The sequence below is a fragment of the Scophthalmus maximus genome, chromosome 11, assembly GCF_022379125.1.
Source record: "Scophthalmus maximus strain ysfricsl-2021 chromosome 11, ASM2237912v1, whole genome shotgun sequence".
NCBI classification, from domain to species: Eukaryota; Metazoa; Chordata; class Actinopteri; order Pleuronectiformes; family Scophthalmidae; genus Scophthalmus; species Scophthalmus maximus.
Window position 1 is genome coordinate 24,421,279 of NC_061525.1, and position 18,441 is coordinate 24,439,719.

The 18,441-nt window shown below is 47.0% G+C and overlaps 2 protein-coding genes across 3 annotated transcripts; one reads left to right on the forward strand and one right to left on the reverse strand.

Moving 5' to 3' along the window:
- Window positions 1–484: 484 nt before the first annotated feature.
- supt5h (SPT5 homolog, DSIF elongation factor subunit) lies at window positions 485–15,123 on the reverse strand. Of its 2 annotated transcripts, XM_047335480.1 has the most exons (31): window positions 14,965–15,123; window positions 14,668–14,760; window positions 14,356–14,512; window positions 13,502–13,570; window positions 11,448–11,453; window positions 10,440–10,451; window positions 10,261–10,330; window positions 9,737–9,805; window positions 9,481–9,546; window positions 9,331–9,361; window positions 9,183–9,251; window positions 8,805–9,056; window positions 8,629–8,718; window positions 8,462–8,532; window positions 8,173–8,278; window positions 7,987–8,077; window positions 7,051–7,187; window positions 6,690–6,845; window positions 6,303–6,449; window positions 6,017–6,163; window positions 5,818–5,943; window positions 5,644–5,728; window positions 5,372–5,518; window positions 5,155–5,257; window positions 3,979–4,106; window positions 3,767–3,875; window positions 3,521–3,679; window positions 3,181–3,349; window positions 2,147–2,344; window positions 1,795–1,890; window positions 485–977 (listed from the first exon to the last, which is right to left on the reverse strand). In XM_047335480.1, exons 2-31 carry the CDS (start codon window positions 14,749–14,751, stop codon window positions 837–839), a joined length of 3,291 nt encoding a protein of 1,096 aa, XP_047191436.1. In that variant the 5' UTR covers window positions 14,752–14,760; window positions 14,965–15,123; the 3' UTR covers window positions 485–836. The 2 variants fall into 2 exon arrangements, with proteins under 2 accessions (XP_047191436.1, XP_047191437.1); XM_047335481.1 differs by lacking the exon at window positions 11,448–11,453.
- A 1,409-nt stretch (window positions 15,124–16,532) lies between these two features.
- On the forward strand, window positions 16,533–18,174 carry triap1 (TP53 regulated inhibitor of apoptosis 1). The gene has a single exon (XM_035622052.2). The coding sequence runs from the start codon at window positions 16,920–16,922 to the stop codon at window positions 17,142–17,144; it is 225 nt and encodes a 74-aa protein (XP_035477945.1). The 5' UTR covers window positions 16,533–16,919; the 3' UTR covers window positions 17,145–18,174.
- The last annotated feature ends 267 nt before the right edge of the window (window positions 18,175–18,441 follow it).

Consider the following 18,441-nt stretch of genomic DNA (forward strand, 5'->3'; position numbering starts at 1 on the left):
TGGTGTCGACTCTATAAACTGTCCACTGGTCGAGACAAACCTTTTCAAATGTCAACGAACCACATTAGACACAAAGTCAATGCAAAGACGCGGTAAAAGAAGTTTCACGTCACTGGCGCCGGGAAACGTGAATGACTTCAGTCGCTCGAGTTGAAATATTTCAACCCGAGCAAAAATATTGAGGCGCGAGGCGTCGACGCCTCCTCCCTCCGTCACTGTGACACACGTCCTGACGTTGTTGGCTGTGCGTGTGTTTATCCCCAGCTTTTTGACACCAGACACCAGTTTGTATAGAAGGTAGAAGAAGGAGAGGACTCTGCAGGAAGTGAGCGAGGAAGTTGTGTGCCTGTGCGCAGGTTTGTGTTTATTTGCATGAATAAGCACAAACGATCCTGCGACCAAACTCACGCGAGTACCGTCGCACGAAAACTCTCTTGGTGTTTGATGTGGACACGGCATCTAGTCATCGACGCACACACCGATCGACTGGTTCACATTTTATTGACATATCACATCACGAATGTTTGTTTTATAAACCTCCGGCAGCTGGATAATCAAAAGACCAGACAGAACATTGAGAAATCTCTAAAAACAGAGTCAGACCACTAGAGAGAAAACAAGCTAACGAAAAAATGTAAAAAAAAAAACCAAACAAAAAAAAAAACAAAGGAGAGAAAGAGAGAGACGTTTGTTGGTCGGACAAAAACGTGACTAGTCAAGTGTAATCTGTGTGTGTGTGTGTGTGTGTGTGTGTGTGTGTGTGTGTGTGTGTGTGTGTGTGCGTGTGTGTGTGTGTGTGTGTGTGTGTGACGTCTGTCCCTCGCTCCGACCTCGTCTCAGTGCTCGAGACGTCCCAGGAACCTCAGGTTGAGGATCTTCAGCTGGTCGTCCAGCTCCATGCGAACGATGCCGTCGTCCCCGTCGATGCTCAGCAGGATCCCCGTCGCCTCGCGGTCCTCTCCCAGGATCACCTTCACCTGGACAACGCCACGTCGTCAACAACAACAACAACAACAACAGCAACAACAACAACAACAACAACAACATCGGCCGAGTTACAGACGGACGACGACCGTCAACGTTTAAGGGAAGAAAACAGAATATTCTGTGATGGAGGAAATATTCACATCCTTTACTACAGTAAAAATACTGATATCAAACTGTAAAGTTACTCTCGTACAGTTAAAGTCCTGCATTCAAAATGTTCAGTTAAAGTATGAAAGTATTAAAGTATTAAAATGTACTTGAAGTAATACAAGTAAAAGTATTAAAATGTACTTGAAGTAATAAAAGTAAAAGTATTAAAATGTACTTGAAGTAATAAAAGTAAAAGTATTAAAATTTACTTGAAGTTATAAAAGTATTAATGTATTAAAATGTACTTGGAAGTAATAAAAGTAAAAGTAATAAAATGTACTTCAAGCAATAAAAAGTAAAAGTATTAAAATGTACTTCAAGTAATAAAAATAAAAGTATTAAAATGTACTGGAAGTAATAAAAGTAAAAGTATTCAAATGTACTTGAAGTAATAAAAGTAAAAGTATTCAAATGGACTTGAAGTAATAAAAGTAAAAGTATGAAAGTATTAAAATGTACTTGAAGTAATAAAAGTACTCCAGGAAGAAAAACTATCGTTATACTGTCATATACAGTATAATTACATTCACCACCATGAAGATCAAGGACTTTGAAAAGAAAGAGGACTTATGAATAAAAATATGAATGTGACTTTTGAAAAGTAAAATGGTGGCAACCTGCGACCTAAACAGGAAACCGTCGCTTAGCAACAGTTACCTTGTTGTTCTTGGTGGGAATGACGGGCTCCAGGTGATCACTGCTGATACTGACGACCTTCTCCGACTCCTGCATGAACACGGAACACATCCCTCCCTAAACACACACACACACACACACACACACACACACACACACACACACACACACACACACACACACACACACACACACACACACACACACACACACACACACACACACACACACACACACACACACACACACACACACACACACACACACACACACACAATGACGGTTATTCAAATCCTTGCCGCCATCGCCTTCACCTGTGGAACGACATTCTGGTTACCATCAGATTGTGTGTGCGTGTGTGCGTGTGTGTTACCGTGATGCTCCTAATGACGCCCGTCTGTCCCATCAGGTCCATCAACGAGTCCTTGACTCGGACCAGGATGTCGGTGGTCACCCAGTCGCTGCCGCCCTGCTCGATGTTGGAGCCCGGGGTGTGAGGGTTGTAGCCTCCAGGAGAGGGCGCTCCAGGCGTCATGGGACTGTAGCCCACGGGACTGGGACTGGGACTGGCCTATGGATGCAGGAAACACAACTGTGTCAAACTTTGTTCCCCATCGGAGACATTCAGATAAACATACGACTGTGAAGCGCTGAGCTTTGGATCAACGCGAGGGGAAATTCCCGACATCGTCAACAACAAATTCAACATTCACGGGGTTCATGTTTTCGTAACTAGGGGTTCCGACACATTTTCCATTTCAAAATTCCAGACTCAAATTTCCTTCTCTGTAGATTTTTCAGATCATATTTGATTCTCACGATTAAAATATTGATGTTTAAACTCTGTAATTTTGGGTAAATGTGTATTTTATCATCAACAGGGGAACAACTGTCACCAGGATCATCTAAATAACGTCCAGTTGATAGGAACTACTTTTCCTTCCGCCGGTCACATGTGAACTATGGTTCTGTAGATACAGTAGTGTTGTTATGGCGACGTTTATTACTGATCGTAATAAATCTCTCATAAGAGAGATTGAGATGGATCGCCAGTTATTCTAAAAGACTTTAGTGGGGTCTCAGCGCTAATAAGCTTTCACGACATCGCGTCACACAAATATTTTGCTCAAGTTCTAATATTTTACACTCGAAAGAGTGATGGCAAATTTGCATCTTTGCAAATTTACTTTGGGTGTAATCTCATGGCATGAAAAATGTTGCGTCGTGTTTGGTGTGAACGCTGCGTAACCGTGGTCCTTCTCTGCATCTGCTTCAAACCATCGAACTGAATTTACAGATTTGAACTAAACAAACAGAAACAAAAAGCCACAAACACAAACACAGCTAAATAAGTGAAGACAAAGTTTATGCACATCACGTCTGAACACACACACACACACGTCGTACCTGATAGGCCATGGGCGACGGCGTTGGATGGTAGCTTGCAGGCGAGTGCGTGTTCTGGTATCCGACGGGCGATGGCGCCACCTGGTGGTAACTCTGAGGACTGGGACTGGGCTGATAGGAGCCCTGAGGGGACGGGGCGGCGTACGGCGAATACTGCTCCGTGTTATACCTGTAACATAGTCAAATATGTATTCGTTCATTCATTTCTTCTTCTTGTGATGAAACGAGCCTCTAGGTTAGTGAGGTAAAAAAAACAATAACAAAACAACTTCTGTTTCATCAACATTTAAAAATCATTTTCATAAGGTTTCATATTTGTGGTCGGTGTGTTGATACTCACATCGCAGGCGTGCCCGGAGTCTGGGGGTTGTACTGAGGGTTGACCTGAGGAGAGGGGACTTCCGGGTAACCTGGCGTCTGGGGGTTGGGGGTTCCCCCGTATCCCTGAGGGGAGGGGGAGGGCTCGTCGTCGTAGCCAAAGTCGTACTCTTCATCGTTTCTGCGGAGAGGAGAACAAACATTTTAAAACTTTTTTTTTTTTATTATAATGAATAAGAGGCAATCAAAGTGATTGACACCCTGTTACCTGGAGGGCGTGTTGGGGTTGCTGGGGTCCCAGGCGCCGCTCTGACCCGGTGTCCTGCTCCCATCATGCAGCGGGGTCTGAGAGCCATAGTGAGGCGTACGGTTTCCAGCTACCGGGAAAAAAGATTAACCGATGAAACAGCTGCTTTTTATGTTTATTTTATTCAACAGGTTTTTTAATCGTGGACACGTGTTGGACGAACACGGACTCACCGTCGTGCAGTGGCGTCTGGGAGCCGTACATGGGCGTCCGGGAGCCGGTGCCGTACATGGGAGTCTGGGAGCCATACATGGGGGTGCGTCCGTGGGCGGAGGTCATTCCACTGTGTCTCTTGGCTCCCCTGAGGAAGGAGGGAGGGAGGGAAGGTAAGACGCTCACTCAGCAGAGATACGGAAACCCATCAAGAATTTGTTGGTGAACGATTCCAATTCTATTCCACAGTAGAAACACGGCAAACAGAGCACGTGAATATTAAAGTTGTTGCAGCTTTGATACGTTTTGTCATAATTTGTGTTTGTTCCTGTTTTTCTCCATCCTGTCATGTTTTAAAGTATATAAAAACAATCTGCTATGACTAATGTTTAGTTGAACATGGTTTACCTCTGTAATGGGGCTGAAACCATCCACTCTCTCTCCCTCACTGAGGAATTCTGAGACTATGAATATTCATGATATGCAAATAACACAGGCCCCGCCCACCACAGCTGCTCACGCTGGGTTGACCGGTGGAAGAATGTGATCAACAAGATGGTTGGAGACAACAGCACGAACTGCTGATGCTAACTCTAACTGTCTGCTGATACACCTCCTGTCCTCTCGTGGATGCTAACTGCTAATGCTAACTGTAACTGTCTGCTGACACACCTGCCGTACTCTCATGGATGCTAACTGCTGAGTTAGCGTGATTCACTGCCCCTGCTGCACTGGAAGTTCTTTGCCTCACATTTGCATATAATACAGCGATTGGTTTTCTGTATTTGTGACGTACCAAATCTGGCTTGAATGAGATTGGTTTGAATTTCAAATTGCGGGGAAAGGCAAACAGAAATCTCCTCCTCCAGGAGAGGAATGTGAAAACACCAGGTACAAGTCCCTGTAGTCAATGTCAGACATGTTAGAGGACAGAGCCAGAACACAACTGTCGTTGGACTTCAAAATCTATTTATCACCCGTATGTGTTCAGGCCAGTTAGAAAACTCAACAAATCAATAAAGTTTGGTAAAACAATCTGCTGTGACACTGGAGCGGGAAACGAGAGGGGAAGACATCTCAGGTTTTTGGGAGTAAAACTTTTTATATTTTATATTATAAATTGTTACTTCAGATTTGTTTTGATTGTGATCGAGTTATAATAAAAAAACACGGAGATCCTGTCGAACTCTACGTACATGGCCGTTAGTCGCTGTCGGTCCACGGAGATGGTCTGGCAGGTGGAGTGAAGCTCCACCCGGGCCGTGGACTCTGTGGCGTCCTTCACCACCCCGATGTAACCTGGTAAAACGGAGGGGAAACATCCTCAACACGAGTCGACGCTGCAGATCGAAAATATTTAAAGAAAAGAACTTTGTCAGTCTCGTGGAGTCGTCGCCTCCTCCTCCCTCTCACCTTTGTAAGGGCCCTGAGAGATGCGAACCGTCTGACCAATCAGCTCGTTGTCTCGCCGTCCTCGGCCCCGCCCCATTCCCCCTCCTCCCCCTCCCCCTCCTCCTCCTCCTCCCGGTCCGCCTCCGCCGCCTCCTCTCTGCGGAGCACCTGGACACAACATTCATTCAGATTATTCTGTGAACCTTGTAGAAGGTCGTTTTAAAGGAGAAGGCAGCGGAACACATTTAGCTCGTCTCCTCAGACCGATCACATGGCGGCGGGACGGCGCTCACCTCCTCCGCCGTGATGCACGGGGCTGCTGATGCGAGGGCTCATCGGAGCGAATCCTCCCACGGTGAAGTTTGTCACGTCCCTGGGCTGAAAGAGGACACGGACACAAATTTAAGAAAACCTGACTTGCCAATGGGAAGCCATAACAAACCAAACGGCCAATCAGGCTGGATCACCTTGGATCCGCCAGCCAACACCAGGTGTCTGGTCTTGCAGACGAACATGCCTCCGTTCTCCACCAGCTTCTTGCAGTGGAGGAAGGCAAAGCCTCGGAACAGGTGTCGGATCTCGCCTTCGCGGCCCTGCAGCAGAAACACACAGTGTAAGTGTGTAGCTCACGCAGCAGAACCAGAGTGATGAGAGCTGCGTCCTTACCGAGTGCGGCCCGTCGATGACCTTCACGATGTCCTTGACGTGGATGTTGTTCTGCTCCGAGTCCAGCGCCACGGCGAAGCGGTTGTCCTTTCTGCGGTTCACCGCCTGGTGGCGCACCGTCATCACCTTCCCGTGCATGTTCAGCACCTGAGGGACAAAAGAGGATGCCGTTTACAAATATTGTTCGCATTTGCTCGGAAAACACTTTCGTGTTTTTTGGGGGCGTTTGCCGTGTTGGACGCCGCAGACACGTGCCAGCGTTTTCCATCCCGCAGCAGACCGTTACCTGAAACGTCTCTCTCTCCAGTCGAACGATGACTCCGACCGTCTGCGGGTCCAACTGTACCAGCTCACCCCACTCGTGCTGCCCTCCCGCATCCACGCCGGACGCCGTCTCCGAGCAGAGCTGCAGGTCTCTAGGCAGCACCTTCAGCTGCTCACACACACACACACACACACACACACACACACACACACACACACACACACACACACACACACACACACACACACACACACACACACACACACACACACACACACACACACACACACACACACACACACACACACACACACACACACACACACACACACACACACAGTCAGAGACAGTCCGAGTATGAAAACGGTTGTAAAAACGCGCTATCGTCATGGTGATGGAAGCAGGAACCTCGTGCATGGTGAGGTCAGAGAAGAGGATGACGAAGTTCTCCTCTACTCGGACGATGAGGCCCGTGTCTCCTTCGTATCGGCCGGCGATCACTTTCACGTGGTCGCCGATACGGAAGTATTTCCTCAACTCATGAGCCGGGAACTCCAGGGGGTCCTACGTTGACACACACACACGCATACGCACACAGGATCAATAAAGTACACGTATCTATGTATCACACAGAATAGAGATGAGCGTTGTCGCTTTTATAGACTTTGTTCAAGTTTTAATCGGGAAAAAAGCAAATGAGTTGTTTTTTTAGGAGAAATACTTTAACATTATTTGATGTGTATGTGTTTGTGTGTGTGTGTGTTTGTACCTTCAGGTCTTCGTGTTTGGGCATGATGGTGATCTTGTTGCCATCCACGCTCAGGATTTTCCCCTGCAGGTTGATCAACTCTCCCTCACACACCTCCACGTTGTCACCGGCCTGCAGGTTATGTTCACGCTCCTTACCTGCACACGCACGCACACAAAGGGAATGGCATCATAAATTATGACCATTAACCTTTATGATAACAATAATGAATTTATGTATCACATGGAATTTTACCTTAATTATGGAAGTAAATAAGCAACAGAAAATATTATATCATAATTTTATATTTCGATTGCATAATTTCAAAATATGAGGGGAAAAAAAAATCACTGGACAAATTTAAGATTTCGATTCATTTACGTTTTAATTGGGGAAAAAAATTAAATCCACGTCAGATTAATTGAGTCTCATCAATGAAATCGTCCGATATGAAAACATATTTTATAATGTTTATTTTTTTCATTCAAATTCTATACAAATGTGTTTTCTTTTTATTCGAAGATATTTATAATGAAGTTGATGGTTTAACTGTAAAACATCAAGACTCAGTTGTGTCTTAGACATTTAAAAAAATACATATGATCGGCAGACGTGACGTTTTTTTAAATTTGGAGCAGACTTGTTAAGTGGATGAGTGAACGAGAAAACGAGTGGAGGAGTAAACAAGTGGACGAGTGAACGAGTGGACGAGTGAACAAATGGACGAGTAAACAAATGGACGAGTGAACAAGTGGACGAGTGAACAAGTGGATGGTTTTTTTTATACATAAAATTGGTCGACGTGTCGTTATTGGAAGTTTGATACAGAGTCAAATCATGTGATCAGTTAAAACTGAATTAAATCTTTTTCTCATTTCTTTTTCAGCAACAACTCAACCTGCCAATCAAAACCAGAAGAGTTTCAGATCCTCCGCATGTCAGTCATTCATCTCTCACCTGACTCTGTCACCACCTCCAGGTCGATTCCTTCGGGCTGGTCCTCGAACTTCTCCAGCTCCGACAGCGTGGGCTTCACTCCGTCCGTGATCTGTCAGAGACAAAACCGCGACTCAGTTCCACTTCCTGACGTTTTCAAGACCGACGACACACGCGTGTCATACCAAACTGGACCAGTCTCCTCACCACGGCCGACATGGCGAAGCTCTTGAACAGGAATCCTTTGCGGCTGTAACGGTTCCCCTCAAAGATCATGAAGTCTCCGTCGTGGCTGACCTCTCCGCCCAACGACCTGTCAATCAAACCACCGCCTGTCAATCACACTCGCAGCGACCGCCTCTCGTTGCTTGTTTTGAAATTCCATCATGTGTGTGTGTATGTGTGTGTGCGAGTGTGTGAGTGTGTGTGTGTATGTGTGTGTGCGGATGTGTATGTGTGTGTGTGTGTGTGTGTGTGTGTGTGTGTGTGTGTGTACCTGATCTTCTCAGCGTCAAACAGCCTCTGCGCTGGCCTCTTGAACTTCTTCCTCTTGGCGAACCAGTCTTTCTACAGGCCACACAGAGTCAAAGGTCAAACACTGGATCAAGAGGTTAGGAAACGAGCGAACAAGTGAACAAGTGGACGAGTGGACGAGTGAGTTACCAGACTCATCTTAGCCTTGATGCGTTCCAGGTCAATTCGAGGGATCATCTTCAGAGAGATGGTGTTCTGACTCGGCTCCACGTAGTCGACCTGCAGAGAGAACGTTCATATTGTCCACGTCAGAAAATATTAACAATCAATAATCAATCAAATCAATGGTTTCCGTGGACCGGTACCTGAGCGATGTCGTCCTTGTACAGGCCCCTCTTCAGTCGGACCCAGGATTTGGGCTTCAGGTTGGTGACCTCCTTGACGACCTTGAGCACGTCCGTCATCTCCTTGATGGGAACCATCTGCTGGTTCCAGAAGCCCATCCTCAGGTTGCCGATGCCCTCGATGGCCGACTTCACGTGCGTCTGCTTGTACGACTCCACGTAGATGTAGCCCTTGACGTGATCGGGGGCAACCACCGACTTGATCTGCAGGGGCTGCAGGGAGAGAGAGGGAGGGGGGGGGCTTAGGAAAATCAAAGTTCCATGACCTCCCCAATTTCTATTCGAGACCAACTGATATTGATTCTTCAAACGGGTCGTGACATGTGAGCAGGTTCTTACCGTGTCGGTGAACTGGTAGGCGATGAACTTCCTCATCAACGAGATGGCAGTCGCCCTCTCCTCTCCGATCTGACAAGACAGGACATGAGTGTCAGGAGTGTGTGTGTGTGTGTGTGTGTGTGTGTGTGTGTGTGTAAAGGATACACACCTTGCACTTAACCGTCCACAGATTTGGATCCCTGACGACAACAACAACAACAACAACAACAACAAGAGAGAAAAAAAGGTTTCAACATTAAAATAAATCCTGATCTCCGAACGCGTCTCGCTGCTGTTTGGTGGACAAGTGTTAACGTACTTGACTCCAGGAAGTAGCTGCTGCTGGGTGATGTCATCAGACAGCTCCTCCGACCCTCCGGAGAAACTGCACCACAGAAGAAGAAAATAAATTAAAAAGAATCATTTGATTGGAGATAAAACTTCCTTCCTTAAAGTTTTTTTGTGGAATGAAAATAAAACAACTTCAGCTGCAGCTCACACATCACGGCTGAGTGACAGCTGTCGTTATCATGAGAGACTGTGCAGAGGAGAAAAACAAGCGTTAAGATACTCACTGCTCCCCCCCGGACGACTTGGCATATTTCCTCATGTAGTATTCACCAAGCGCCTCCTCTCTGGAGTCTCTGTGACGACACACACACACACAATTAATAAACTCTTTATTAATGAAGAAAGCTTCTGTTTCTCTAAACTGACATTTGAAACCAGAACATATTCACGTTTCAGAAGCTGACATCTGAGGATTTTGACTTTTTTCTCCATAAAAACTATTCGAACCCATTAATCGATTGTCAAAATAGTTGGAGATTAATTTAGTAGTGGATTACTAATTGATTAACTGCTGCAGCTCTAGAACGTGAACGTGACATAAACCAATATTAAATTATTTCTCCAGTCGCTGAAGAAGAAGGGCTGCAGTCAAAAACGTGAAAAAACGCTTCTTTTGGTTTCATGTTTTACAGACATAAAAAACCTATCTGTGTGTATCAGCGTTAAAACCTCACAATTTAAAAAAAAAAATTTGTTGAGCCAAAAATAGTATAAAGGCTTCAGAATCAAGTTTCTGACTCAGTTTTACCTCCAGAGATTCTGCAGCCGCCGTGACCCGGAGTGATCTTCGTCCAGAACCACATGGTCGATGTTCGACACTGAGGGAGAGAGCAGGGCAAGTGTCGTGTAATATATCAGAAAAATGTATCCAAAAGTTTTTTTTTAAACTGAAGGACTGAAAGAAGATGAAAAAAAATGGTACCTTACCTTCAGCCTCCTCTGCTCAGGGCCCATCGAAGAGAAGTAGAGGAGATGGGGGGGGGTAAACAGACACGACAGAGAGGAAAGAAAAGGGAGTAAGGAAAAATGGAGAGGAAGAGAAGGAGCAAGAGAAGCATCAAAGACCAAAGGAGGGAATTATAGAATCATAACACAATTATAACAGAAAAGATCCAGAGTGGGAGAGAAGAGACGGTTGTGATGAGGGAGAGGATGAGAGGAGAAGAAGAACGAGAGAATATGAGAAGAACGAATGGATGAGAGAAGAAGAACAATGATGAGAGAAGAGGATGAAGGAAAAGAACAACAAGAAGATGAGAGAAGAAGAGGATGAGGGAGAAGAACGAGACGATGAGAGGAGAAGAGGATGGAGGAGAAGAAGAACAACGAGAGGATGAGAGAAGAAGAGGAAGAGGAGGAGGAGTCAGGCAGCGTCATCAGGGCAGAGCAGCAGTGACACAAAGCATGATGGGAGAAACACACAACGAAGACAACGACGACGACAACAGAAACAGAAACAGACACATTAATGGTGACGTCAGAGCACGGAGAAGCACGAGGCCGGTGAGGGTCGATGTGGTCACAGGAGGAAGGACAGCAGAAACTAATCGCCATGACGATGATGTAAAAGCCTCTCGGACACAGCCAATCATGTGCGAGGTTATTAAACAATATCAATGGTGTAGGGACTAATGACTGTAAGCAGAAGATGGACAACATGACGGCTCCCAAATCCTCCTGATCGCCCCCTGGTGTCTGGCTGCAGTACAGGTCATAAGCCCCGCCCCCTAGTGTCTGGCTGCAGTGAAGCATTTGCCCTCTATGCTTCCTCCCGTTCAACACATTGACGAACACTCAGCGCTGGGATGAGATGAGGTTAATACATTCTGGGACGTGGATTTTATCTAATGGATGAAACTGATATTCCATCAGTTGCAGATACACATGGATATAAAAATGAAGGCGTCAGAGCAGGAAGAGTATCCGGAGAATTACCGTTAACTGAAGAGGACATGCGTGACGTAGAGGGACACCAACGAGAGAGAGAATCAGTCAGACACGCGTCGCTAACTCAGGGTTCACACATCAGATCAGGTCAACACGTCAACGCCACAGTCGGAACACCTCAACAACAACTCAACGCCATAGTCGGAACACATTCAACTACACGTCATCAGTCGGAACACATCCACAACACGTCAACGCCACAGTCGGAACACGTCAACAACACGTCAACGCCACAGTCGGAACACGTCAACGCTAAGGTCGGAACACGTCAACGCTAAGGTCGGAACACGTCAACGCTATGGTCGGAACACGTCAACGCTATGGTCGGAACACGTCAACGCTATGGTCGGAACACTTCAACAACACGTCAACGCCACAGTCGGAACACGTCAACGCTAAGGTCGGAACACGTCAACGCTAAGGTCGGAACACGTCAAAGCTATGGTCGGAACACGTCAACACTATGGTCGGAACACGTCAACGCTATGGTCGGAACACTTCAACAACACGTCAACGCCACAGTCGGAGGACGTCAACGCCACAGTCAGAATATGTCAACGCCACAGTCGGAACACGTCAACGCTATGGTCGGAACACGTCAACACCACAGTCAGAATATGTCAACGCCACAGTCGGAACACGTCAACGCTATGGTCGGAACACGTCAACGCCACAGTCGGAACACGTCAGCATCTCAGTCGGAACATGTCAACAACACGTCAACGCCACAGTCGGAACACGTCAGCATCTCAGTCGGAACATGTCAACAACACGTCAACGCCACAGTCGGAACACGTCAACAACACGTCAACGCCACAGTCGGAACACGTCAACGCTAAGGTCGGAACACGTCAACGCTAAGGTCGGAACACGTCAACGCTATGGTCGGAACACGTCAACGCTATGGTCGGAACACGTCAACGCTATGGTCGGAACACTTCAACAACACGTCAACGCCACAGTCGGAACACGTCAACGCTAAGGTCGGAACACGTCAACGCTAAGGTCGGAACACGTCAAAGCTATGGTCGGAACACGTCAACACTATGGTCGGAACACGTCAACGCTATGGTCGGAACACTTCAACAACACGTCAACGCCACAGTCGGAGGACGTCAACGCCACAGTCAGAATATGTCAACGCCACAGTCGGAACACGTCAACGCTATGGTCGGAACACGTCAACACCACAGTCAGAATATGTCAACGCCACAGTCGGAACACGTCAACGCTATGGTCGGAACACGTCAACGCCACAGTCGGAACACGTCAGCATCTCAGTCGGAACATGTCAACAACACGTCAACGCCACAGTCGGAACACGTCAGCATCTCAGTCGGAACATGTCAACAACACGTCAACGCCACAGTCGGAGGACGTCAACGCCACAGTCAGAATATGTCAACGCCACGGTCGGAACACGTCAACGCTACGGCCGGAACACGTCAACAACACGTCAACGCCACAGTCAGAAGACGTCAACAACACGTCAACGCCTCAGTCGGAACACGTCAGCATCTCAGTCGGAACACGTCAACGCCACAGTCGGAAGACGTCAACGCCACAGTCGGAAAACGTCAGCGCCTCAGTCGGAACACGTCAACGCCAGTCGGAACACGTCAACGCCAGTCGGAACACGTCAACGTCACAGTCGGAAGACGTCAGCGCCTCAGTCGGACCACATCAACGCCACAGTCGGAACACGTCAACGCCACAGTCGGAAGACGTCAACGCCACAGTCGGAAGACGTCAACGCCACAGTCGGAAGACGTCAGCGCCTCAGTCAGAACACGTCGGCGCCTCAGTCAGAACACGTTAGAATACGCCAACGCCACAGTCGGAACACGTCAAAGCCATAATCTCAACACGTCAACAATACGTCAACGCCACAGTCGGAACACGTCTGAACGCGTCAGTGGCTCTAAAAAAAAGATCTGCACCTTCATATAAACTGCAAATCATTCAGCAGTGACATAAAACTATTAAAAAAATTTATGTGACATCAAAGAAGTTTTCAACAGTAGATTTAAAACAGTTCTCACCTTTTTCCAAAATATCTTCGGCGCCTTCCTCCCACTGATCGTCTTCATCCTCATATTCGTCATCCACATCTAGAGAGGAGAGAGACAGAGGGAAGGAAACATTAACGCTCGATTCATCCCGAGAGGCATCGGGTGAGGGGGAGGACAGAGAAGAGAGGTGAAGGGGAGGACAGAGAAGAGAGGTGAAGGGGAGGACAGAGGAGAGAGGTGGGGAGGACAGAGGAGAGAGGTGAGGAGGGAAGAGAGAGGAGAGGATGGAGGTGAGGAGGGAGGAGAGAAGAGAGGATGGAGGTGAGGAGGGAGGAGAGAGGAGAGAGGAGAGGAGGGAGGAGGAGAGAGGTGAGGAGGGAAGAGAGAGGAGAGGATGGAGGTGAGGAGGGAGGAGAGAGGTGAGGAGGGAGGAGGGGGGAGGAGAGAGGAGAGAGGTGAAGAGGGAAGAGAGAGGAGAGGGGAGAGGAGGGAAGAGAGAGGAGAGGATGGAGGTGAGAGGTGAGGAGGGAGGACAGAGAAGAGAGGTGAAGGGGAGGACAGAGGAGAGGAGGGAGGAGAGAGGAGAGGAGGGAAGAGAGAGGAGAGGATGGAGGTGAGGAGGGAGGAGAGAGGAGAGAGGAGGATGGAGGTGAGGAGGGAGTAGAGAGGTGAGGAGGGAGGAGGGGGGAGGAGGGAGGAGAGAGGTGAGGAGGGAAGAGAGAGGAGAGAGGAGAGGAGGGAGGAGAGAGATGAGGAGAGGAGGAGGGAGGACAGGAGAGGAGGGAGGAGAGAGATGAAGAGGTGATGAGGGAGGAGAGAGGAGAGGAGGGATGAGGGAGGTGAGGAGAGAGGACAGATGTGAGGAACAAGTCATGTGTTCATACCGGCTTCATCCAGGATGAATCCTCCGTGTCTCGGCTTCTTCCTGGGACGGTCGTCATCGTCCTCCTCCTCCTCTTCGTCGTACTCTTCCTCGTCCTCCAGGTCCTCACCCTCCTCCTCAGCTACCTTGTCGCTGCCCACGGGGCTCGCCGTCTCCTCCTGGTCACACACACACACACACACACACACACACACACACACACACACACACACAGTCTAAATACGACGCCTGTTGAGTCCCGCCCCGCCGAGCCCCGGTGTTGTGACCTGAATCCACCGGGCGGTTAGCACACCAAGCTAGCTGGTTAGCATACCTCATTCTCCACCTCCTCGGCCTCCCCGTCGCTGCTGCGCTCGCTCTGGTTGTCGGAGAAGTCGCTGTCCTCGCTGTCCGACATCTCGTGGCCCTGCGCAGACGACGACAGCAGCGCACAATGAAACACAAACCCCGCTGCTCTGGAGTTTCTGAGTTCAGCGGCTAACGCTAAGCTAGCAGCTTCCGGCCTAGCAAAGCATGCTAACGTGGGAAAGACATGGACGTCACAGTTCTGCGTGTCTTTGAAACAGCAGCGATCGAATGTTCGTTGCTGAGCTCAGCGGCTGCTACTCACCCGACGTCACCTCCCGCCGCGGTTCGTTTCTTCCTATGCGGGGAATTTAAGTGAGTAGCCGCTTATTTTGGTTCCTCTAGTAGCTCGCACCTATTTTGTTGGACCACCGCGAGATTTCAGAAAACTGCGCCAATCTCTCGCGAGATCTTTGACAGCGGTAGACCAGCAGAGTAAGAGGTCTCACTCTGCCTTAGTTTAGATAGATAGTTACTTTATTTATCCCAAGCTGGGAAACTCCGGTGTAACGGCAGCACGCTTCACAGAGCACACTTTAAAAATATATACATACAATACACACACAAATGTAAAATATACAATTGAAACAAATGTATAGAATAAGAATTATAAATTTAAGAATTTACATGAAATATTAAGCGGAAATAGTCCAGTAGTACAATCAGTTACCAGTAGTGTGCAGAGGAACATGGTAACATGAAGGTACAAATGTGCTGGGATCTATGGTTATTGTTTAGTTTAAACAGAGTCCAGAGTCTTTCTGTCAGACAGAGGTGTTACAAAGACAAGATAAGTTAAACCTTTATTCGTCCCACAATGGGGAAATTCGGGCATTACAGCAGCAAAGTGGACAGGAGAATATAAAAGACATCATTATGTACAAAATGTAACAGAAAAAGAACATTGAATAAAAAACACCACAGGTATATAGATGCTATATACAGAGCAGTAGCAATAGTTGTACATGGGATATTAAAAAATATAAAATATAAATATTGCACAGTTAGTTATTGCACTATTAAGTGTATCCGTGAATTAAATTAGAGTGGTTGAGTCCTGTGTGTGTTTTGTGTGTGTCCTATTCACAGCAGTGCTGGTTGTACAGCCTCGCAGCAGCAGGAAGCTCCTTCACACACTTAGGGTGAAGGAGCCGGTCGCTGACGGAGCTGCTCAGTGCAGAGACAGTGTCCTGCAGGGGGTGGGAGTCGTTGTCCATCATCCTCCTCTCTCCCACCACCTGCACTGTGTCCAGGGGGCGTCCTAGGACAGAGCTGGCCTTCCTGATCTGTCTGTCAGCTGGTGACATGCTTGTGGCTTGTGGCAGGAAAGATTTCCTGTAATGCCTACATGCATTGAATTGCAGCCATGTGATTGGCTGATTAGCTATTTGTGGTAACAAGCAATTGAACAGGTGTACCTAATAAAGTGGCCGGTGAGTGTATATATATTTGGTTGTGTTTGCGCGGTAGCACACGTGTCTTCGGCAGCTGCACGTCACGGTCACTGTATCGTGAGTTTTGTTTCAGCATCAAACAGCCAGTTTTTAGAGCTCGACCGATATTATCGGTCATAATATAAATGTTTATTTTCTTAGTTCAACTTCTATTTATTTGGTTGTATTTGTATTTTTTTTTTAAATTACTATTTATTTATGATTTTTTTATGGTTAAAAATAAAATATCAAGCTTCAATTACATGTCTTTGTCATTTTTTATTATTTTTTATTTATAATTATTATTCTTATTCTATATATTTTTTGCAATTCGTATATTTTATATTCGTTTTGTTTGTGTGTATAAGTTTGTTGTGTGAAACATGCTGCTGTTACACCCTAGTTTCCCAGCTCTGGATAAATAAAGTAAATATCTATCTGTCTTTATATCTATAAAGGTTGACAGATTCAAATATACATATAATACATATTTATATCCAATCCGCCGATGTATCTTGTACTCCCTAATATCGATTTCGATATCGGTCCCAAAAAAATCCATATATCGGTGGGGCTATACCCTCGGGGGGAGATTGTGCAGAGTGAGTGTTCTCCTTCTCATCAAACTATCTCTGATGCGCCATGATGACGCTGCTACGTCCGACGTCGCTGTCCAGGACAGCCAATCACAGCGCGGCTCAAGGTATTGCAGCAGAGTTCGCGTGTTGTTGACGCCGCGGCCGCTTTGTAAACAGAGCGAGAAGACGTCGTCTCTTCCCGGTTCGACATGAACAGCGTCGGGGAGGCCTGCACCGACCTCAAGCGGGAGTACGACCAGTGCTTCAACCGCTGGTTCGCCGAGAAGTTCCTGAAGGGCGACCGGAGCGGGGACCCGTGCACCGAGACCTTCCGGAAGTACCAGCGGTGCGTGCAGAAGGCCATCAAGGACAAGGACATCCCGATCGACGGGGTGGAGTTCATGGGCCCCAACAAGGACAAACCCGAGAGCTGATGGCTGCAAGGGAGGGGGGAGGGGGCGGACCCGGACCCGGACCCCGACCGGTCGTACCGACACCCGAACACCGCGCTGACCGGGCACTGTGTCCACGAGGCCCACTGAGCATGCGCAGATGCGGCGTGTGGCTCGAAGGCGCCCGACAGCCGAAACGACCGATCTTTAAATCGATCGATCGATGGACAGGAAATGAAGCAGCGACCGTTTGTGACGATCGATTGTTTGAGAACGTTTTTCACTGCGGACTGAAGACGTCTGGGTTGTTGACGCATGTCAATAATCAATATTTATGATAATACTAATAACAGCGATTGCAGAAAAACCATTGGGCATATTTCTTTGAGGTTATGAGCTTGTGATGACGACACTGAGGAACTACGACGGACATTTTATTTTACCTTTGGGTGCTTTTTAAAGATAAAAGAGCAAATGAACGACAGGACGAAAGCTGGCGATTGATCATGTCTCTATTTGTTAAACCATTTGTCTAATAATTGTGAACGTTTTTCTCTACAAATGCAACTTTTCTGTTTTCGTCTCAGTAAACCTTGTCTTGTTGATAAAAAAATGATTGATGTTTGTTTTTAAATTTCTTGAACCAACTCCAAGGTCTTTTTTAAATTTCCTTTTCCGAAATCAGGCCCTTCCTTTAATTTCTTACTCTTGATCTTTTATAGTTAGATTTTTGTAGGGCACGACTTCCACATGTGAAACATGTGAACATCTGTTGACAGGTGTAGTTTCACAGATTTAAACTGGTTGTGATGTGTCTTTAAAATGACAAGGTGGCTCCTCTAAACTGAGGCCAAATCATAACAATCGCCCCCTGGTGTCTGGCTGCAGTACAGGTCATAAGCCCCGCCCCCTCCGTGTTAGCAGGTGGGACAAGTACAAAAATCTAAGTGGACGTTAAAGCTACAGTGTGTAATATTTAGAAGAACTTATACCAAGAAATTGTATATATTGTCCATAACTGTGTGTTCATATATGTATAATGAGTTAAATATAGTCCATGAGGTGGACCCGACCTCCGTGTGAGTCTCCATGTTTCTACATTGTGTTGAATACGGTTGTTGAAGTTAACGGTCCAGAATACATTGCGTACACGTTGAATTTTCAGACACTGCCGGACACCGGAGATAGAATCAGTGGTGCGCCACCATAAAGTGTCCCCTGTCGGTCGCTCAGTTGGTTGCAGTTTGAAACTTTACCACCAGAAGCCGTCAGAACATTTTTAAAAATTACACACTGGGGCTTTACATAAATGTTCCCAAAAATGGTGGAGAAGAGTTAT